The 22,038-nt window shown below is 36.6% G+C and overlaps 9 protein-coding genes across 9 annotated transcripts; 4 read left to right on the top strand and 5 right to left on the bottom strand.

Annotated features, from left to right (window-relative positions):
• Positions 1-33: 33 nt before the first annotated feature.
• Positions 34-1,731, top strand: SOCG_00953 (RNA polymerase III transcription factor tfiiia). The gene is made up of 2 exons (XM_013163373.1): positions 34-472; positions 534-1,731. Exons 1-2 carry the CDS (start codon positions 347-349, stop codon positions 1,554-1,556), a joined length of 1,149 nt encoding a protein of 382 aa, XP_013018827.1. The 5' UTR covers positions 34-346; the 3' UTR covers positions 1,557-1,731.
• Positions 1,554-2,680, bottom strand: SOCG_00952 (DNAJ domain-containing protein Jac1). The gene has a single exon (XM_013163372.1). It carries the CDS (start codon positions 2,445-2,447, stop codon positions 1,788-1,790), a length of 660 nt encoding a protein of 219 aa, XP_013018826.1. The 5' UTR covers positions 2,448-2,680; the 3' UTR covers positions 1,554-1,787.
• Positions 2,502-4,002, top strand: SOCG_00951 (ATP binding protein). Its single transcript, XM_013163371.1, has one exon. The coding sequence runs from the start codon at positions 2,895-2,897 to the stop codon at positions 3,855-3,857; it is 963 nt and encodes a 320-aa protein (XP_013018825.1). The 5' UTR covers positions 2,502-2,894; the 3' UTR covers positions 3,858-4,002.
• On the bottom strand, positions 3,950-6,926 carry SOCG_00950 (AP-3 adaptor complex subunit Apl5). The gene is made up of 5 exons (XM_013163370.1): positions 6,664-6,926; positions 6,461-6,622; positions 4,541-6,401; positions 4,231-4,493; positions 3,950-4,183 (listed from the first exon to the last, which is right to left on the bottom strand). The coding sequence occupies exons 1-5, from the start codon at positions 6,820-6,822 to the stop codon at positions 4,118-4,120; spliced, it is 2,511 nt and encodes an 836-aa protein (XP_013018824.1). The 5' UTR covers positions 6,823-6,926; the 3' UTR covers positions 3,950-4,117.
• A 1,129-nt stretch (positions 6,927-8,055) lies between these two features.
• On the bottom strand, positions 8,056-12,400 carry SOCG_00949 (ATP-dependent DNA helicase; the record flags this gene model as incomplete). The annotated part of the gene is made up of 5 exons (XM_013163369.1): positions 8,056-8,357; positions 8,418-8,458; positions 8,506-8,705; positions 8,748-9,013; positions 9,070-12,400. 5 exons carry the CDS (start codon positions 12,398-12,400, stop codon positions 8,056-8,058), a joined length of 4,140 nt encoding a protein of 1,379 aa, XP_013018823.1.
• A 440-nt stretch (positions 12,401-12,840) lies between these two features.
• On the top strand, positions 12,841-15,176 carry SOCG_00948 (DNA replication pre-initiation complex subunit Cdc45; the record flags this gene model as incomplete). Its single annotated transcript, XM_013163368.1, has 2 exons — positions 12,841-14,827; positions 14,886-15,176. Exons 1-2 carry the CDS (start codon positions 13,202-13,204, stop codon positions 15,174-15,176), a joined length of 1,917 nt encoding a protein of 638 aa, XP_013018822.1. The 5' UTR covers positions 12,841-13,201.
• Positions 15,177-15,245: 69 nt separating this feature from the next.
• On the bottom strand, positions 15,246-17,354 carry SOCG_00947 (cation diffusion family zinc membrane transporter Cis4; the record flags this gene model as incomplete). Its single annotated transcript, XM_013163367.1, has 1 exon — positions 15,246-17,354. One exon carries the CDS (start codon positions 17,352-17,354, stop codon positions 15,246-15,248), a length of 2,109 nt encoding a protein of 702 aa, XP_013018821.1.
• Positions 17,355-17,862: 508 nt separating this feature from the next.
• SOCG_00946 (tRNA (cytosine-5-)-methyltransferase) lies at positions 17,863-20,130 on the top strand (the record flags this gene model as incomplete). Its single annotated transcript, XM_013163366.1, has 5 exons — positions 17,863-17,895; positions 17,949-17,989; positions 18,042-18,164; positions 18,215-20,029; positions 20,082-20,130. The coding sequence occupies 5 exons, from the start codon at positions 17,863-17,865 to the stop codon at positions 20,128-20,130; spliced, it is 2,061 nt and encodes a 686-aa protein (XP_013018820.1).
• A 197-nt stretch (positions 20,131-20,327) lies between these two features.
• On the bottom strand, positions 20,328-21,932 carry SOCG_00945 (mRNP complex; the record flags this gene model as incomplete). Its single annotated transcript, XM_013163365.1, has 3 exons — positions 20,328-21,422; positions 21,484-21,657; positions 21,837-21,932. The coding sequence occupies 3 exons, from the start codon at positions 21,930-21,932 to the stop codon at positions 20,328-20,330; spliced, it is 1,365 nt and encodes a 454-aa protein (XP_013018819.1).
• Positions 21,933-22,038: the final 106 nt, after the last annotated feature.

Genomic DNA, 22,038 nt, shown 5'->3' with positions numbered 1-22,038 from the left:
CGTATTCTGGCCTTACTACCATAACAATATTTCAACTTTCATTCCTTCCAATCTCTGTCTGCGATTTTTCAATTGCTTACGCACTAAGAAGAAAACCTACTTTTTCTTATTTCTTCTAAAAACCATAGTCTGGAATAAAACGTCTATACTAAAGGAATTGCATCTGTCGGCGGGTTTTTCAACTAGATTCATTCTTTGGTATTCGGTATTTTGGGTAATCTATTTCGTTTTGTTTTCTGTTTTTTCCTTATTTATTTCAAAAAACATGAGTTTTTGAATTTAATTATATAAGAATCAGGTTAGTTTTGAATATTTTACCTATAGTTTGCATTTGCACTATAATATTATGGATAAAGAAAGCGAAGCTCAGGACGGAAGTAAAAGGGCTTATGCTTGCCCATATGACGAGTGTAACAAGTATTACTCAAGGCCTTCGCTGCTGGAACAGCATCTTCGTACACATTCAAATGAGGTATGTAACCAACAAATTGTTGAGTCTCGGAAGGAATGGTTTGATTTTAACTATATATTAGCGCCCATTCATATGTGAACATATAGGATGTGGAAAGTCTTTTCTTCGTAACTCTCATTTAAAAACTCACTTGCGGTCTCACACGAACATTAAGCCCTTTAGTTGTGGCTATGAGGGGTGTGCTTCTTCTTTCTATACGCTTCAACATCTTTTACGACATGAAGTTGTCCACAAGAAACCAAGACCATACGCTTGTACGTGGGCCGGTTGCATAGAACGGTTTGCAAAACATCAGCAGCTACGTTTGCACATAGCTAATGAACATACTCATTCATCACCTTTTCCTTGCACCGTTGCAGGATGTACCCAAGGATTCTCGACGAAGCAGAGACTGCAAAATCATATCGATCGCTTTCACGAAAAAATAGTGACTTACAAATGTCCTCACGAGTCTTGCCTTAACAATCTTGGTTTTGAGAAGTGGAGTCAGCTGCAAAGACACATCCGTGAAGCTCACGTACCTACTTGCTCCATTTGTGGAAAACGCTTTCGCAGTGCAGCTCATCTTCGACATCATGTTACTCTTCATATGACAACACTTGAAGAAAGGAAGAGTTTTAAATGTTTTTACGAAGGATGCTCGAAATCATTTACTAGAGGTTCTGCATTGAGAAAGCATGTACAAGTAACGCACGAAGGTGTATTACCTTTCTCTTGCCCTACTTGCGGAATGAAGTTTGGATACAAACATATGCTACAAAGGCATACTGAGAAAAGTGCGTGTCCTGAATTAAATGCTTCTCCAGAAGATGCAGCAAACATATCAAGATCAACGCTTGTTCCTGTCGGTGACGATGAAGAGAAAAAGTTGCCTCACAATACTGATATTGAGCAGGTTGTAAATCAAATTACGGGATACGGCTATGAAGATAATCGCTTCTTCCCTTGTACAATCCCTGGATGTCAATATCGATTCAAGAGACTTTACGATCTTCATAGACATGCTGTTTCATATCATGACTTGCCCACGGTTGAGGAAAGCACTCCTAGTGTAGAGGCCGTATCCTCCTACTCTATATCATGAGAGAAAAAAAAAAGAAGACACCAATTTTTATTAATTTATTAGCTATAGCTTTTAAAAATTTTAGTTAATTTTTTTTCAAAATAGAACAACGGATCTTGAACAAACGTTTCTTTCCAGGGTAATGTTCAAGGTAAAAACATAAAGGCTGCGTGAGCGAAGAGGGGGAAATATAGGTGCATAGCAAAAAAGATATTCATTAAACGTTAAAATAGGATCAAATGTTACCATAAATCAAAGTTCACGAAGAATTCTGTCGACAGTATTCCAGTATCTTAGTCGGCTGACATGTAATGCAGCCAACTCCCAGTCAGCATTCGACATTGCAGCATTTATTTTTTGTATTTCTTCACTCTTACGACTATTATTCTCACCCATAAGTTGCTCAATCTTCTCAGGAGAGTCTCTGCTAGATGAAATTTCCTCGTGAACATCCATGATTTGCATCAAGAATTCTGGATCTTTGTCAGATACATTTTCCGAATCCGTGGAAATTCCTTTTTGTTGCAAAATATACTCTGCCCTGCTTAACGGTACCATTAGGGTATTGTATGCCCTTGTAAGTTCAGCAGATTTCAATTGAGAGTCGTTAGGATCTACCCCTTTGGCGACATCTGGATGGTGAATCTTAATTTTCTTTAAATACGCAGATCGTAGAGCCCCAGTGTCTATTTCAAATGGATTCTTTTGCAATGTTGAAGGGTCGCAATCAAACATTTCGAAGTACGACTCTTTATCATTCTTGTTGGAAGTACTGTACAGTTCTTTGCGAGATCCTTGAAAGCCAAAAAAACTGCTCCTGACTGGAAAGTTTTTAATAATTTCACCTAAAACAGGTTTCTGTAAGCTTATTCGTATGGCGTTTTTAAAGCCTCTCGCTTGCTGTCTAAACATTGATTAAATCTAGTTTTAATATTCCAAAATTCAAATATTCCAAGAACAATTATATGTTGAAGTTATTTCTTGTCTTCGTAGTTGGTTTAGTTACAAGCGAGAGTGCTTTCTGCACTTCATCATCCTACACCAAATGCTGTAATATACGACTATTTTCAGTTACGAGTTAATATTTAATTCTGTCTTTAAGGAGTAGTAACTGGGAAAAAAAATTTAAAAAATTTTGGTTGCATATACTTCACTAAAAACACAAATCCTTTACAATTCTCTACGTCTTTTTGAAGACTTTATAAGGATTACGCTAAACATTCTTCTTTCTTGTACATTTTATTTTAGGTTATCTAGTTCTTTCTCAACTGGGATTTTGCTCCTTCCCTTCGGTACCTTCTGTACAAATTCGGTATCTTCGATTCATTTAGCAGCTGTGTTGCCTAAGTTTAATTCACGATGCCATTCGGTCAAGTAGTCGTAGGTCCACCTGGTTCTGGAAAATCAACCTATTGCTTTGGAATGCATCAGTTTTTATCTGCTATCGGTAGACAATGTATAATCGTAAACTTGGACCCAGCGAACGACTTTATGAGCTATCCTTGTGCGATTGATATCCGAAAAGTGATCGACATTGAAACCATTCAGAATGATTACGATTTAGGACCCAACGGCGCTCTCATTTTTGCAATGGAAACTATAGAATACCATGTGGACTGGCTATGCGAAGAGTTAGAAGCACATAAAGATACATATGTTATTATAGATTGTCCTGGACAGGTTGAATTATTTACTGACCATGATTCTCTTCAAAAAATTATTTCTACCTTATCAAAACGTATCGATTTCCGCCCTGTAGTGGTTCAGCTCGTTGACTCGTTTTGCTGTACTGATCCTGCTGCATACATTAGTGCTCTCTTGGTTTGCTTAAAGGGAATGCTTCAATTAGACTTGCCTCATATTAATGTTCTTTCTAAAGCTGATTTACTTTCGAGTTATGCAGCATTACCTATGAACTTGGATTTTTATACCAACGTGGAAGATCTTTCTTACCTTACTCCCATCCTTGACCGTGACCCCCGACTCATACGCTATAGTCAGCTAAATAAAACGATTTGTGAGTTGATTGAAGAATTTGGACTTGTATCTTTTGAGGTCCTTGCTGTTGAAAACAAGGTTAGCATGCTTCATTTGCTTCAAAAGATTGACCAAGCTGGGGGATATTCTTATGGGTCTACTGAAATTGGAGGCGATATAGTCTGGGCAAATGCTGTCAGACAGGGAGGTGATCCTCTGCAAGATGTCTCACCTCAAGAACGTTGGATAGACCGAAGAGAAGAATATGATAGATACGAACGTGAAATGGAAGAGAAATATTTGGAAGAAAGTCAAAAGGTAAATGAGGAAGAAGAGCCTTATTAAGTTATATGACCTTCGCATAGCGAATTTGTTCACAAGTTCAATGTCAAAATTGTTTGATACTACGATTCTATATGATAAACTATTTCGTACTTCTGTTTTTATAAATAAAATTGTGCTATAGGTTCCCGGATAAGTAATAAAGCATTTGATAGTTCATTATTTAAGATGAAACTCACAAAATCGACTATTATAGACAAAATTGATCAAACATTACAATTATATACTAACATTATACGTAACTAAACATCACAATCTAAACCCTAGTGTTCGGATTTTTTGGGAGTCTTTTTTTTTCTCTCCTTTTCTCCTTTGGTTTCTGTACCCTGCTTTTCGACGTTAGTTTTTCTCACTCGTCATACGAATTATAACTTACGGTTTTCTTTTTCTTCTCCTTTCGCTTAACCTTGATAGGAGCTATATGAGGATTTGAGGCTGTTTCTGGACGGTAATCATTATCGTTCAAGGTTGAAGAAGTTGGCTCCAATGAAATTAAAAGCTTTTCTTTCGGAATTTTAGATCCTTCGAGCTGATCTTCGTCTGAAAGCCGTACACCTTCAGGTATTTCATCCTGAGCAATTTCTACAGGTCCTTGAGTAGGCGAAGCAAGAACTTTTCTCCGTCGAGTTTTCTTGGTAACTAGAATTCGTCAGTGTTTTTTGTTTTAAGAACAGTAAGTATCTTACCTTTCTTTACTTTACTTCCTGAAAAGAGGGAATCATTTTCGGTAACTTCGTCAACATCATTTGCGCCGTTTTCTATAGCGGAGTCTTTCTCCTTAGATGGGCTTGAATTCAGATAAAATGGATTATCTAGGTCTCTGACGGACCCGGATTCTTTCGCTTGCGGCATATTCGGGATATTATCTTTTAAAAACTCATTGGTCTCCCTTGTGCGTACTATGTTATTGCTTTCGTCTATCATATTCTTTACCTTTTTAGGTGCTTCAATAATACCATTAATGGGAGTTTCTAGATTGAGACCTTCTGGAGGTAAAACTCGTTTCTGTGCTTTGCTAGCAACAGGGTTAAGGGGGTCAGTAAAAAACAAGTTAAAAACAGTGTTTTTTATAATATAAGGAGGTGCTTGCTGAAACTCAAGGATTTCAGAATAATCATCTGTATTGAGGACCTCTTGTATTTGAGCAAACATAATACTATATTCAACTGCTCTTAATTGTGCTTCCATGTCGAGAAATTGCACATAATTATCCATGAATTGTTGAATTCGTGTAACCCATAGTTTTACTAAACCCAACTTCTCTGCTCCCCAGGCAGCTTCCTCATTTATACACCATTGACAAAATAACTTAGGAACACACTGGATTAAGACTGCTTGTATGCTAGAAGGAAGGGAGGTTGAAGCTGGACGAACCAAAACGTCCAAAATATCAATGTAATCTTCTACGTATTCGGCATACTCACCTAAACACCAAAGAAGAGAAGGCAAAACTTCAGAAAAGCTTTCTTCGGACTTCCTTTCGGAAAAAATAGTGGAAGGATCGGAAATTATTTGGGAAAATAAATCAACAGCGAATGGTCTAAGAGCTTTTACGCGAACACAAAGATCAACTATTTGAGAGGATAGTATTTTTCCTACGTGAATTTGCGGTATCCGTGCAAGATCCACGTAAACGCTCAAAAGCCATTCAAAATCAGAAACAACTGCATACGTAGACTTGGAAGTCATTTCTATCAGTTTAAGTGCAGTTATATTTCGAGATTCTTCAACATAAATGTCATCGGATGAAGCAACCAATTGAAGCATGATTGTCTTCACAATGGAAACAATGTTTTCTGAGTTCACTATTTGACAAACAAGATCCAGTGCTCTCATTCTAAGCGAAATATCAGAGTCGATTAAGCACTGAAGGATTATATCTAGTTGTTGAGCAACAAGCTCTTCATGTGTAATAGAAAGTTTAGTAAATGAAAGTAAAGCGACGTATTTTAAGTTCTGATCCGTGTCCAGGAAAAATTCACGTAATTTTGTCGCACACAAGCAAGCAAGTTGATCAGAACGAGAATAATTTACCAACATATTCCCAGAGACGATGGTATTAATGCACTCATACAATAATGACATGGCATGAGTAGTCTCAATTATTTGTGTTAAAGCCGGGACGAGTTTTTTAACGAGTCTTGGTTCATAAGGAGTTAAAGAAGCAAACAACTTCACGAGTTTAATAAGCATCCAGTTGTTGGAGGAATTCGTTAGCAGATGAAACAAATCAGGAGCAAATTCCAGGTAATTTTTTGGTGTCCTCCGTGCCAACTCACAAATTACACTAACTGAAGCGTTCACAACGGAGGTGTCAGTATCATCTAATCGCTCACGAAGTTTTGGAACACAAATTGGAATTGCATCTGGATACTGCAAACACAGTCGATAAAGGACCATGATGGTACGTTTGCGTATATAGGGTACCGAATGGTTCAGCAGAATCAACACATCTTGATATAAGTCTCGTGCTAACCCGTATGTAGAAATATGAGATAATCCATTAATGGCTATAGTAATTTCAGGTACTTTTGAACTCATGATATCCTAGAAGAGATGTTAGCAAGATGGCACTTTTAGGTTTGTAGATGGAAATGCAGTCGCACCTTTTTTATCAAATTTGTTGTAAGCATAAGAACATCAGTTGTTGGCTTAAACGACTGGACTGCCGCCAAATATCCTCTTTGTTTCTGGGAAAGTTGCGATGAAGCCATCACTTCAATGATTTGGAAACTTGCCCAGCTAATATCAAAACCAAACATCTCCAACTATAATAGTCAGTACTGACACTCAGAAGTGACTCACGAACATATGCAAGTTTTAATGCAGCTTCTGCTTTTATTTCTGCATCCTGGCTGGATACTTCTTTTCGACATTCCAATAGGCAACCATTAATGTAGCTTTCTTCATCATCTTTATGAGACCTTATGCCCTTAATAAGGTCATTTAAGGACCTTTCAAAAACCATGATCCTTTACTACGACTGACAAACCCGTTGTTTACGGTAAGGAACGTATACAGCTAGCCAGTTTATGCCAGTGTCTTCTACCCAAAGATGTAGTGGTATTGGACATAAAATACTGTACGTTCGACTTCGTTATTTCACTGTTAAGTCTGATTTTCTCGAAGTTGATAATTGAATACGATTTATAAAAGTTGTTTTTTTTTTTATAAGAGGATAGGCTTCTTCCAGGAAGCTAGATTGACTATTCTGAACTGTTCTGAATGTTCAAAAGCCATTTATAATATTACCAAGGTCAGAAAGTATATATTATGAACGTAAGTAACAGTCATTATCCTTTATCAAATAATATCATATTACAAGAAGTATATGATACTCTGTTAAGAAAATCTGTAAAAAAAACCAAGAGTTCACTTACTTTTTAAGGGATCCAATATTTTAAATCTTGCACTTACATGTAGATTGTTAGTGATGCATCTAGAGCAACCAGAGGCAAACTATCAGTGAGAACCTCTACTGCATTGTTTGAATGACAGAAAACTAGACATGAAAATTGCTATTAAACATAGTTTTTTGAGACGAAAGTCAATTTCCCAATTTATTTTACAGATTAGAAGGTTCCAAAAGGTCATCGACATCTAAAAAATGTTCGTTGTGGATGATCTTATTATATTTTATACTGCGTAAATTTGTTTTTCAGAGTGCCAACCACTAATACACTCGTTTCTAACTTAAATGATGTTTTGAAGCCACACAATTCATATGCCTTTCTTGACTAGTAAATGAAAGGTCGTAGTTTACAAAATAAGAATAGGTAGTGAACACATGAACATCTTGTTTTGGGGTTATTAAAACAGTAAAAAACTATATATGAAAACTATTAATTAAGCAATTTCGTTGTATTTAAACAGACATATGGTCAATACAAAAGCCAAACATGCTTATTTCGTACCCCAAGTTTTATTATATATTATCGTATCGAGTTTGTAAATAAACATTAGAAAGTGACGTGAAAATAGTTAAATATATGAATGTAGGGAAATTGAAAAAGAAAAAAAAAAAGCTAGAATTACTAAATTTTAGTCTGTTATCTGACCATCTATTCATTTGGGTGTAGAACTACGTATAAATATATTCAGATATAGTCAAGCCATATAAATAACCTGAAGCATAACTAAATTCAAGTACTACTGGTAAATTTTAAGCAAATAATTTATGAATAAAATACAAAAAAATTCATTATTCCCCATCTTCTAGGTTTAACCTTTTCAGAGCAGTTTTCAGACATTCACGAATTTCTGAATCATCAACTACTTCTCCACCGTAAGAAGCATCTGTACTCCTTTGTATACTACCAAATAAAGGAACATCTAATCCTATTGTCCGAAGCTCTTTATGCTTTTGTATAGACATGTTCATGATGTGATCCTCCACAGTGTCTTCGACAATATAATAATACACATAAGTAGGTCGTGTTTGACCAATTCTATGCACCCTTGATATAGCCTGTAGTTCAATTCCACTATTTAAAAGTGGTTCGCCTATATTGGTTAGTTCATGGCCCTTATATATATTTTCTTTCAAAGGATTTTTAAACATACACATTATTACATGAGTAGCATTAGTAAGTGTTAAGCCAGCCCTGATAACTAGTTAAAATTGCATTTCTCGTTACAGAAGAGTACTTACGATTGAGACCTGGAATGTAACGTCAATACTTCTATATCTCGATCAGCTTTAAAATTCTTCAAGCAATTGTTTTTAGCTTTTCCGTCAAATCTTAAAAACGAAACATTGTTTGCCTCAAAGGATTTGTGCAGTACTTCCAAAACGTCTAACCATTGGGAAAATACCACTACTTTTGGATACAGCTCAATTTGTTTTAAATACTGGTAATAATTAGTTGTGACTTTGAACACAATGATACTTACAATCAAATGTCTAACGATTGCATCAATTTTTGACCCAAAAGAAACTTTCAATGGAATAGATACGATACGCTTTAATGTCTCTTCGTCCAACATTTCCATATCCTTTTCACTAGTAGGGAATCCTAAAACAAACTCTTGTCGTGTACGTATGTCAAAGCTTTCGCCAATGTAAAACGCACTATTTTTTGTTAATTTGGCTTTGCACATAGGGCAAGATGGGTGGTGTTTCATCCAAGCAACTAAGCAATCTCGACAATAAAAATGCCCTATTAAGGGAATTAGTATCAGCGGTACATAAAAATATCATAATACAAATACATACCACATGTTGTAATAAAGCCTTTTTTAATGACGTCTCGACAAATAACGCATTGCTGCTTCGAACTAGCACGGAGGACGACGTGCTCATACAAATTACAAAGATATCGATGTCTAGATTCAAAATGTCCGATCTTTCTTAAACCATTCTGCTTTTCTTTATTAAGCTCATTCAATAAAGCCAGATGAGCAGGAATATCAATTTTAAGGACCATCTCATCAACGCTCTCAAGTTCTGATTTTGATTCTTGCGTCTCCTCTTCCAGTGTCTTAGCACAGGCTTCCTTAGCGACCCGTACAGTAGATTCAAACAAATCCGTCTGTTCGTTTTCTATTTTAGAGACCTCCGACTGACTTATCTTAGGAGCTGCTGGTGGTATCAAAGAATCTGAAATTTCTTGCAAATGTTTATAGTAGTCAATTCTCATGTTGTAAGTTAATTGAATCAAGCTTAACTCTTTTTCCAATTTTCTGCACGTTTTGGATTGAGCTTTTGTAACTTCATTTACTTGTTCAAATAATTTTTGGGCAATCGTATATTCATTAGATGTGCTGGACTTACCCAATGCGTCAGCTAGTCTTGATAATATGTTTTGAACAGATCCAAGTTCCTCACTTTTTGGACGGGCTTCTTCTCTTTCTTCAAAAAACAGCATATATCCTTCATTGCGCTCCAATGCTTCTTTTTCACCTAGTTCTTCGGCATTCTCAATGTTTTCCAACAGTTTAATTTTTTGTAATTCTGTCTCATGAGAGACGAACGTATTCATCGTTCCATCAATGGCAGCCACCCGATCAGAAATCATTTGCCGGTACACATCGATACAAAATGAAATTTCCGATTGGGCATTCAAAGACTCTTCATATTCATCTCCTGTTGGATCAGATTCTTGGTCCAATAAAGGAAGCTTCATCAAATAAATTAGTCGCTCCCGAAATTTCACTAAAGATTCTGCTTGCAAATTCAACTGTTCACGTATCTGTTCATAGTCTTCAACTGCTATGTAACTCAAAATAGTTCCTCTTGATATTAATTTTGGCAACTTCGGTAGTACAACAAAATTCTTTTTGTTGAACTGCTTGCTAAACTCGCCAATATGTTTGCTTGTTTTTACAATTATATCATTCATCATTTTCCTTCGCAAATCTTGAGCGAGTATATAGTATTTTTTCTCTTGCTCTTCGTTTTTTAGGACGAAGTTAGTACTTGCAATAAAAAAGTAAATTTTATGGAGCAAAATTTGCCATGCTCGTAGATTGCCAGGATAGTTTAGACCAGCGTATAACAAATTAAGCTCTTTTTCTTCTGCGTTAGTTTCCAATCGATTGGTAGCACTTTCTAAGCCTACAAGTATTTCTTCCACAGTTGGTGAAATTTCGTTCCAAATGCTTAACGCTTTATTATAATCTTTAAGATGGTCAAAAATCCAACCTGTTGTTACTACATCAGAAAAAAATTGTCTTTTCGTCGATGAAAGTAATGAATTGTTTTGTTCCAGCATGAATATTAAAACATCATTTATGCTTTTCATAGGACCACCACCAAACGCAGATTTATTACCTGAGCCTACTTGAGGGTGACAGCAAGATTGCCTTAAGCGAATGAGCCAGCGTTTCATACTGTCTAATTGGGATAAGTCCAGATAATGGTCATCCAAATATTTTAATGATTTTGCTGCTTCGCTAAGGAGGTCTTGGTAATTAGTTTCTTCAACAACCGTGAGTCTAGTAGGCATATACATACGATGCTGTGTAGGTAGTTGAAGTTCGTGGGCGATATCTTCTTTACAGTTCCTGCAAGTCAATGGGGAAAATATACTACAGAATTCATGAACACGATTAAGTTCAATAATCTGATTCCATGTTTGCTTCCGATGTTGATAAATAGGCGAATATCGAAAAAGGAAAAGCAGTCCAAAGAGATCATCGACATCGTTTCGTACCGGTGTGCCACTTACCGCCCAGCAATTTACTCTTGGGATTCTATAAATCATTTGAGCAACATTGCTCTGCGAAGTCTCTACCATTTGGGCCTCATCCACACATATTCTCCACCAACAGATATCAATGAGCGGAGATTTAGGAGGAATATGCCGTTTTTCATGGCGAAGATTCCTTGAGAAAGATTCGGCATATAGCAATTCAAAACGCAAATCAGAATAAGATGTTACGACTATGTCAGCATCCAGAAATTGCTCTACAGGAATTGATCCAGACTTTCGTACGCCTTTATAATGAAATAATTTCAAGGAAGGTACGTGCAATTCAACTTCAGAAATCCACTGATCAATAATTGTTGATGGCGTAATAATAAGAGTAGCTCTAGATAAAATTACATCCTTCTTCAAAACGGGATCGTACTGAGTACCAAAAAGATTATCCTTAGATCGTTGATGAAAAAGTATAAGAGACAAAATTTCTAATGTTTTTCCCATACCCATTTCATCTGCAAGAACACCACCTTTTACTGATGCAGGGGCAAGTTGAAAAACGTTTTCCTTTGATAGTGTCACATAACCATACGTATGGTTGACAAATATTTTTCTTTCATCATGAGGAAGCTGGTATTCATGCCATAAAGGAGGCAGCGGACATGAGTTCCTTGGAAGATCCGTCTCTCGATGAATCATCCATTCTATGGAGCGTCTCTGAAATGGAAGAAGATCCGATAGTAAACGCTTATCACGACGGATGTCTCCGGTAGGTAAACTCTTAGCCAGCTCTCTAGCATTGTTGTAGAAAAGTCTCGTACTAATTCGAGGTTGATTTTCTGGTCCATCAAAAGGAGAAACAAAAGTTTGGTCGAGTAAAGCTGTGTATATAGAAGACGTACCGGAAGCCATGATAGCTTCTTCGGGCGCTATTATTGAATCCAAGATAAAAATCCCAAAATTGAGTTCAAGCGTTTCATTATTAAACGATATAAAGCATTGGAAATAGATTAAAAACTTTACTTTTTGAAAAGCTTCCCACAAGCGACTCCATAAACTCAAACGTGAAGTCATTGTAGATGACAGAGAGTTGGCATCTACATGATAGATAGCTTCAAGTTTATTTCTAACGTTTAATTTTTTAGTAGTGAATCCGTAGATCTTTAGAATACTTTCTGGCTCGAAAGACATTACCGTAGCTAAAGGATGTACTTCCAATTGTTTCAACTTTTCTTCAGAACCAAGCCATCCATCGGTACTTAATGAGAGTTTTTCACTGAACGCAGGATACGCATTTTCGAATTTGGGCTGCAAAAAAGATTGTTCCAATTTAGACTCAACTTCTTCCTTTACGGATTTTCGTCGTTTTGCTGGTCTCTCTTGCCTTTCGCTTTTACCTGTCATTTTCTGAGATCAATTCAAGAGTAATGAAGTTTACATTGGAAGAAGAGATAGCCATTCATTAATATTTTATGAAACTTCTGCCACTAGTGAAAAGTAAGTACTCGTAGGTTATTGACCCAGGTTATTGCACTATTCAGAACCTTGTATAATATTGCATTACCAGAAACTTGGTTATATTCTTTTTACTTATATTATCCAAGGGTTTATAATTCTAAACAGAAAAACAGAAAAAAGGTAAATTACCGGTTACTTACTCAATTCAGAATCTGTTAATTAAAGAGAAGATTATTTTTTTTTTTAATAAATAGAGAACTCGTCGAACCGTCTTAATACCATTAGAAAGTTGCTCAATTCAGTAATTTTGTTTCACAGTTTAGCATCACAAAGTAGTACTATGTTAGAATACTTGGGAAATTCTTCCTCTTGGTCAACTATATATACTCCGTTCTGTATTGACTGACGAAGAAAACGTTGAGAGTACCTTAATTATCTGCAGCTTTACAATAACGCTATGGACTTACTACTCAAAGAATAAACATTCATATAAAAATATAATTTCAAAAAAATTCAGCATGACAAGTGTCAATTCGTATTGGAGAGTCTCCAAAGTTGAAAGTGCTCATTAAAGTATGTCTCGAAATTTAAAGCAATGCATAAAAAAAATTAGGCATTGCTCATAAACAAAACAAATGTATGTCCTCTTAAAAAATTCGCTGAAGATGAACGTTAAATTGTGTTTGTTTCAAAAATTTCATATAGCTTTGTAATGTATTGTTGACCACCACTACTGCCAGGGTATCTATGTTCGTCCGGAGGTCTGAATATGCCCTTGCTTACTCCAAAATTAAAGAGGCGAGTATTTCAGGTGGATGTGTAGTACACATTTTCGTTGCATTAGATCCTGATGCATTATGCGCTTGCAAATTACTGTCTCGATTGCTGAAGGCTGATTTTATATCTCATAAAATTAGACCTGTTTCAGGATATCGTGATCTGGAAAATGCGAACGAAACTATTTTAGAGAAAAATGAAGATTTGAAATTTCTAATTCTACTCAATTGCGGTAATATGGTCGACTTGAATGGTTACCTAAAATCTGATGAAGACATATCTGTTTATGTGATTGATTCTCATCGTCCTTACAATTTAGATAATTTATACAGGGAGAATAGGATATACATATTTGACGATGGTGATATAGAGGAGGATATGGGCAAAATACACGATGCATGGTTTGCACTCGAATCTTTACCTTCCTCTGACGAGGAAAGTGATTCTTCAGAATCTGAAAATGCACCAGAGGATGATTCTAATGATGGACAAGATGAAGATGAATCGAACAATCCTTCTGAACTTCCTAAGCGGAGCAGAAGAAGGTATTCAGCAGAAACAGAACAGCGTCGAGTAATTCGAAAGGATATCATAAGAAAAAAGAAAGAATATCATTATGTACTAGCGGAATACTATGACACGGGGTCTTGGTTTGGAGAGTCAATTACAAATATGCTTTACTCACTGGGATCTATGCTTGGTCGAGAGGATAACGACATGCTTTGGTTGGCTATTATCGGTCTCACAAGTCTGGAAGTTCATTGCCGCTCTTCTAAAAAGTATTTTGATAGATCCTATAATCTCTTGAAGGACGAAGTGAACCGACTGAACCCTGTTCCGTTGGAACGAACAAATGTTGGACGACCACATGGTAAGACTCCTTATGACCAATCCATTCGTCTTGAAGATGAGTTTAGGTTTATGTTAATTAGACATTGGAGCTTGTACAATGCCATGTTGCACTCGGCATACGTAGGCTCGCGTTTGCACATATGGAGCGAAGAAGGACGGAAACGCTTGCATAAGCTCCTAGCCAAAATGGGTTTGAGCTTGGTAGAGTGTAAACAAACATATATTCATATGGATATGAACCTAAAAAAAACTTTAAAAAGTAGTCTTCAAAGATTTGCTCCTCTTTACGGACTCGACGATGTAATTTTTCACAGCTTTACCAGAACATACGGATTTAAGTGCACACTTAGTGCAAGCGATGTTGCTTATGCTATTAGTGCTTTGCTCGAAGTTGGAGGAGCCGGTACATTTCTTCAAGCAAAAAACGTTACTAAGGAACCTGATATGACGGAGGAGCAATACCTGCAAAAGTTTGAAGAAGAACAAAAGCAAGAATGGTTAAAAAATTTTTATGACGCTTATGATGCCCTTGATAATGTTAATGCTTTAGAGAAAGCCTTGAAATTGGCTATGGACATGCAGCGTTCTATAGTCCGTACTGGCATTGCTTTATTAGAAAAAAGAGCCATAAAGGCATTACGTTCTTTTCGCATTGGTTTGATTAGTGAAGGACCTGATATAAGGATTTTTCAGCATCCACTTGCTTTGACAAAACTAAGCCTTTGGGTCTCCGAGGCAATTAGAGTAAGATTACTGCTTGATTATTCTACTATAAACTGAGAAAAGCTAACATAAATTATAGGAACAAGAAAAAGAATTGGGGAAACTTAAACATTTGCCTCTTGTTTTAGCTGTCATGATTGAAGAAAAAAACAGCTACTTAATTGTAGGTACTTCTACTTCCGCCTTCACAAGTAATGATGATGAAGACGACGGACATGGGCACAATCGCTTTGGCGTAGCTTTCCAAGAAGTAGCAAATATGACTTCTGCTACGCTGCAAATGGATTGCTTTGAAGCCAGTGTCATTGAATGTAAAAAGGCTGATTTAGGCTTGTTTCTTGAAAGCCTGTCTCTGAAAACTTTACAATAGTATGGCAAACATCTTGAAGGTCTATAGTCATAGAAAGGCATATGTGATTTTACTATATATATAAAATATTTATTTACCGCACCAGCAAGTGTTAGGACGCTCAACTTGTATACATACATCTTTTAGATTCGGTAGAGCCGTTTTCAGTTTTTTATAAATGTCGTTTCTCGTAATATTCAAATCACCTTCTATACTGACTTGAAGATGTAAATTCCCATACAGCTCACCTTTTTCGTTTTTCCAAAATTTTGGATTAGACAGACTTATAATAGACCTCATAACACTGATGTCCGAAAGGCATTGTTTTAAGATATACTCTGACTCTGAATCCGTTACTGTAAGCAAATTTCTTGCCGAATTAATTATAAGAGGTATGACGGAAATAAAAATAAAAATAGCAGTTATCATGGAAGCCAAAGGATCAAAACCTGTCCAAGAAAACCATTTAATAAGCAATGTAGAAACAATAACAGCAACAGAACCCATAGCATCTGCTAATATATGGAGGAAAATTCCCTGCATATTGTTATTTTCAGAATGATGGTGATGATAATGATCATGACCATGGTGGTGGCTGTGAGATTGATGACCAACACGAGGCATAAAATCTTGCTTTTCTAAACCTGAGTGATGGGAGTGGTTGTGAGAATGTTCATGCCGGCAGTCATCTTGATAATCGTTTACAATAGAGTGCGTTTGCAGGTCATGATTGTGACTATTAAATTCCTCGTATATATTAACATCATTAGTGCTGTTTGGAAGAGCTAATTCCTGATGACCATGTGAACAACTTCCGTGACCATGCGCGTGTCCGTGATTGAAAGCCACGATACCCACTAAATTCACGACAAGACCAATGAAACTTACAGCTAACAGTTGATCAGTATTCATTTTTGGAGGATGGAACAGCCGATACGACGCTTCACATACAATGGAACATGATATCAAAATCAAAAAGATTCCATTTGTAAATCCAGAGAGAGCTTCAACCTTCGCAAAACCAAAAGGATATGCGTAATTCGAAGGAAGCTTCACTAAAACCGTTGCCACTAAGCCCACAAAAACTGCAATGCAGTCGAAAGCCATATGTATGGCATCAGATATCAATCCTAAAGAGTTCGTATAGAAACCATAGAAAACTTGTACCATCATATAAAAAAGATTCAACAGAAAAAAAAAGAATATGCTCCTCGATTCTTTATCAGCAAGTATACCATCAACCAGGAATACTTTATATGTACTAACAACTCGACTGTTGTCGGGAAGTTTCAAGGTATTAGTGAAGTCTGAGCCAACATAAAAAAATGAGAAAAATAACTGGTAAGTCCTTATAATTCCCTTCAAGAGACTATTAGAAACAAAATGATGAGCGATAACGGAACCTATTGCTAAGACTACGCGAACGTCTCTGAGGTCCAGGCTGTAATTAATTATATCCAAATCATTGTAATTTATGCAAAATATCGAAATTAACGACGATAAAGAGAAGCGAGTAACTGATACGTCGAGAAATCTCATTGGAATTAAGCCGAATTGACTAAAGAAGCATATTAACAGAGACAAAATAATCAACTTAACTTCCGCTTTCTCTTGCCTTTTAGAAGGATCTTGATAGAAGGCACGTAAGAGGATGGAACAAACTATACAAAGTATGCCGAACAAAGTTTTTATAACAGACGAATCTGGCTCAACAAAAAAACTTGAAAAAAGAACGATTATTAAGCATACTGATGGGATAATAAGATAATGTTTTAAAGAAGAGAAGGCTGCAATAGGGGTAGGGAATTGAGAGCGATGGTCAAATAACTTATAGGATAAAATGCATAAACACAGAGTTTCAAGAGACCCAAATTCTGAGGCACTAATTGTTAATAAGCTCATGGATATTGTTGTAATAAGCACATTTTGGATTCGGAACGGTTGATAACTGTAAGAGAATATACCCAAATATTGAGTTACAAAACTTATAAACAAAAACAAGCCAAACACCATATAGAAAGGTAATTGAATAGTAGCATCTTGGACCTTGAAGTTCAACAAAAAGAAATACAGTAATACAAAGGTAAACCCAAAAAGCTTCGACGACAGGAAAGAATGGTTGCTAATAAATTTCCGAAGATCATGCTTTTTAGCAAGTGTAGAAGCATCATGCTCTAACTTCTTGGAACTAATGCTCATGCTGTATTTAAGTACAATTAGCTACTAGTAAGCAAAAGCGATAATTTTGGCACTCCAGCAAAACTTTCCGTAGATACGTTTCTCAAAAATAATAAAAAATAAATAATAAATAATTAGCCAAACACGAAGCGAAGAATATTTAGGTCTTAGTCCCTTTTCCGTAAGAATCAATTGCTAGATGAGCTCATCAACTTAAATAGAAGGTTATTGAAAAGAATAAAATACTTAAAGACATCAATTTTGTAAAAAGGAAAGTGAATGAGAAGTAACAAAAGGGTTTCGTACAAAGCTACCCAGGTATTGGCATACAGACAGTTGAAAGTAGATCGGAAATGAACAATGTAAGTAGCTTGAAGTTAAGAAGACTATAATTTAAAAGAACAATGCCATGGTATTTTAGAATGGTTTCATGCTTTCTTTTTTAACTCTTTTTATTGGTGTCCTTTACAACATATTATTTAGGTACTTTTTTTATAAGGACTGCATAATTTTGGAAAATTTTGGGAAAATGGGTCGTAGGCAATATTCTGGTAAAAAAAAGGTAAATATAAGTTAAATTGATTAGAATATTATGGAAATGCTAATATGGGTCAGAGAAACGACGAGTTTATAGATTGGAATCAAGTACCACGAAGGTAAAATTGTTTGCGAATCTTGGCAATTGGAACTGACTGTATAATTTTGTAGAAATGAAGGTCTAGAAAAATACTACAAGCTCCAAGCGCTTATGTCAGACGATGAATTGGAGAGTTTGATGTCAAAACTTGCTGAACCTTTGCCGACTACGTTTCGTATTTCCTCTTGTAATCAGTATGTTTATATCTACCGCATATAACAAGTTTCTAATGCATTTATCATAGACATGCGACTCAGGTTCGGGATCATTTCATAAAGCATTACTATCCTTTAATTGAGAACGTGGAAGTTGAGGGTACAAAGGTTTCACCTCCTGTCATATTACCATGGTATCCTAATCAAATGGCTTTCATGTTGGATATTCCAAAGACTATTATTCGAAAGAGTCCTCCGTTAAAGCTACTTCAACAATTTTTAGTTTTAGAAACCGAAGCAGGTGATATCAGCAGACAAGAGGCTGTAAGTATGATTCCTCCTCTTTTCCTTCACGTGAAAAACCATCATAAAGTTCTTGATATGTGCGCTGCTCCTGGATCTAAAACTGCTCAGCTTCTAGAGGAGCTTCATACTCCTGCAGATGGCCAAGAGACATTTGAAAGTCTGCTTCCTTCTGGTATAGTGGTTGCAAATGACGCTGATAACAAACGAGCTCACATGCTTGTCCACCAGATTAAGAGATTGAATTCTCCAAATGTATTAATCGTCAATCACGATGCATCTTTCCTCCCTCATTTCCACGTAGAAGTAGATGGCCCAAATGGGAAAGAAAAATCCTACCTAAAATTTGATCGCATCTTAGCTGATGTTCCATGCTCCGGTGATGGCACATTTCGCAAAAACATCTCCCTCTGGAATGATTGGACATTGAAGACAGCTCTTGGTCTACATTCTACCCAAATAAAAATTTTGAAACGCGGTATTGATCTACTGGCTAGTTCTGGTCGTCTTGTCTACTCTACTTGTTCAATGAATCCAATTGAAAATGAAGCTGTCGTTGCAGCCGTTTTAAAATCAAGCAAGGGCTCGGTTAGATTGGTAGACGTAAGTAATGAAATACCTGAGCTGAAAAGAGGCCCTGGTGTGAAGCGTTGGACCGTTTGCGATAGTGAGTTGAACGCCTACCCTTCATTTGAATCCCTTCCTAAAGAACTTAACGGAAAAATGGCCAAGTCTCTTTGGCCACTACCTGAGGAAGAACTTACACAAATGGGAATTGAGAGATGCATGAGAGTATATCCTCATCATCAAAATACGGGTGGCTTTTTCGTTGCCGTATTCGAAAAATGTGACAACTCAGATGTCTCAATGAATAAAGACATCGCTGAGCAAGATAATTCGGACGATGTAGGTAAAAATGTCGATGTTGAGCAACCTATGCCAAAAAAGCAGAAATCATCCAATTTTGAAAAAAGATTAATGTCTGCCGAAAATCGGGCTCTAAAAGCTGGGAACAAATACCACGAACTAGATCCTTTCGTTTATATTAAAGAAAATGATGAAATGCTGAACAAAATCTATGAATCATTTAAAATGGATGAAAAAAATTTGAAGAAAGATTTGTTTTTTGTTCGGAATCTTGAGGGAACAATATCGCGTGCTGTGTACATTTCCAACAGTTTATTTAAAAATATAATTGAGTGTAATCGAAACAGAGTTAAATTCGTACATGGGGGTCTGAAAATTTTTGTTAAGCAAGATTTTGGAAGCTTATCTAAGGAAGTTGCTAAAGATGCCAACGTCTGTGTTTTCCGTGTTCAAAGTGATGGATCAAGACTCGCGAGCCACTGTATTAGCAAAGATTCTGTTTTAACTACCAATCTCTCAGATTTGATGATTTTCTTAGAACACGAAGCCGTTACTGTAGACAACTTTCCGGAAGACAGTATTTTCAGAAAGCATTTCGAAAAACTTCCCTTAGGAAATACCCTTCTTTACGTTGATCTCAAAAAGGAAAATAGCGTTATCAAAAAAGACGTGTATATTCCTCTCTGGAGAAGTGTTCGTATGTGTAATGTCATGATTTCGAACGCCGAAAAAAGGTATGTATTAATTTTTTTATTGTAGGATGTGGTAACTAACCCTTCTTCCTAGGACATTAAAACTACAGATTGAAGGACCCAGAATTGAAGATCAAGCTTAATCTATTGAAAAGATTACCTAAAATATGATTTAGAAATAAAAAAGTTCCTATGGATATGTAAAAAAGAAAGAGAATACTTTTTTCACATTAGCTTATGTTTTTGTGCCAAAAAGTTTTGTTCTTTTCTAAATTAATAGGTAGATCAAAATGAATGTAGTGCGAAGATATCCTTAAACAATTCCGTATAAAATAGAAAATTAGGCAGCTTCTTGTTCAACGACTGGGGTAGCTTCTGATTCGGGTTTGGGAGTGAAGCTAGCTTCAATTTTTTCGAGTTCCTTCTTAGCCTTCTCAATGCGTTCCTTAGTAGCAGAATCTTGCTTTCCTTTCAATTCAGCAATACGTGACTTGAGTTGTTCAATGGCAGACTCAACTTGAGTCTTGGTCAAAGGAGCTTCGACACCAACGAAGTCAAATTCCTTAATGGTTCCCAATGAAAGATTGAGTCTATCAGAATCTGCATGGTTGTTACTATTATTTTTGTTGGATTTCTTGGGCTTGGATTTCTTGAGACCGGAAAAGAGAGCATCATCGTCAGATTTGTCCTTCTTCAAAACAGTTCCCTCGGGAATAGGATCGACGTTACGAGGGGCAAGGGTACGAGGACGCATGTTATTGCCAGAAGTTTGCTTGGGACTTTCACCAGATGGTTGAGAAGATTCAACAGGAACATTGAACATCTTGAGCAAGTTTTCACAAGCAAGAATTTCCTCGGTGAATGCAGGGATACTAGCTTCTTCAAGTTTACGTTGAGCGACAACTTGCTTCTTTTCCTTCTCACGGGCTTCGCGTTCTAACCGAATTTGCTCCTGACGCTTAGCTCGTTGTTCACGCTCGTAGGTTCGGAAAGCACGTAATTGGGTATCAAATTCTTTTTGAATTCCTCTGCGTTGGTTGTACAACTCATCTAAAGTAGCTTTTTGGGCGTCACGTTCGCTAAACATTTTACGTTGGTCTTTATAGTAACTGTCTTGCTTTTGACGAACTTCGTCCAGTTGAGAGCGAATCTCAACAAACTTTTCACTCAACTTTTTAGACTCAGGATCATTAAGCTGGTTGCGAAGTTCGTTGAGCTCACTTTTCATGGTATCAACGGAAGCCTGAAGAGTGTTCAGTTCAGTGAAGCTTCTTCTAGTGCGATTGCATTGAGTGATTTCTCTAAGATACTTCTTTTCGTCAACAATCTTCAAAGTACCAGAATCAACGGCAGCTTGAAGTTGACGAACGTGACGATCAAGGTCAGCTTCCGACTTGTATGGAACAGTCTTTCTCAACCCGTTAAGATCACTTATCTAACTTAGGTTAGCATGTAGAACTACTATAAAGAGCATATAAGAAAAGCTATGAACAAACCTTCTTCTTTAGGGCCTCGTCTTGAGCCTTCACCTTGTTAATAAGGGCTTGCTTGGAAGTACGAATGGACGATTGAGCGTTGCGGATTTGATCTAATTCAGAACGAAGTTCCGCGTTCTTCTCTTGCAAGGAACCAGCACTGCGAACTGCTCCGAGCTTTTCCTTTTGTTCAGACTAAAAATACAACAAGTCAGCTTATGTTTGTCTAATACAACAAATAACCAACGCGACCGCTACTTTCAGAGTCAAATACATCCTGCAATCCTTCTTAACTGCAAAACGACGCGTAGTATATTATATATATCGCAAACTTGATAATATAACGGTTCCAGCGAATATAGGCAAATACTTACGAACTGCTTCTTAACCTCATTGATTTTAGCATCTAATTCATTTAATGCATTTTTATGAGATGTTTCATCAGGACGAACAGGTTTGTTTGATGACATTATTGCAATTCTTCAGGTTGTTTCCGTACCGTTGATGGATGGTGGTATAGTTCAAGTTCAATAATGTGACCAACCACACATACAAAAGCGGGAATGTGAATAAATC

This window comes from Schizosaccharomyces octosporus, assembly GCF_000150505.1.
Source record: "Schizosaccharomyces octosporus yFS286 unplaced genomic scaffold supercont6.2, whole genome shotgun sequence".
Taxonomy (NCBI): Eukaryota; Fungi; Ascomycota; class Schizosaccharomycetes; order Schizosaccharomycetales; family Schizosaccharomycetaceae; genus Schizosaccharomyces; species Schizosaccharomyces octosporus.
The sequence above is the reverse complement of the archived record's forward strand: the minus strand, read 5'-3'. Positions and strand labels throughout refer to the sequence as shown.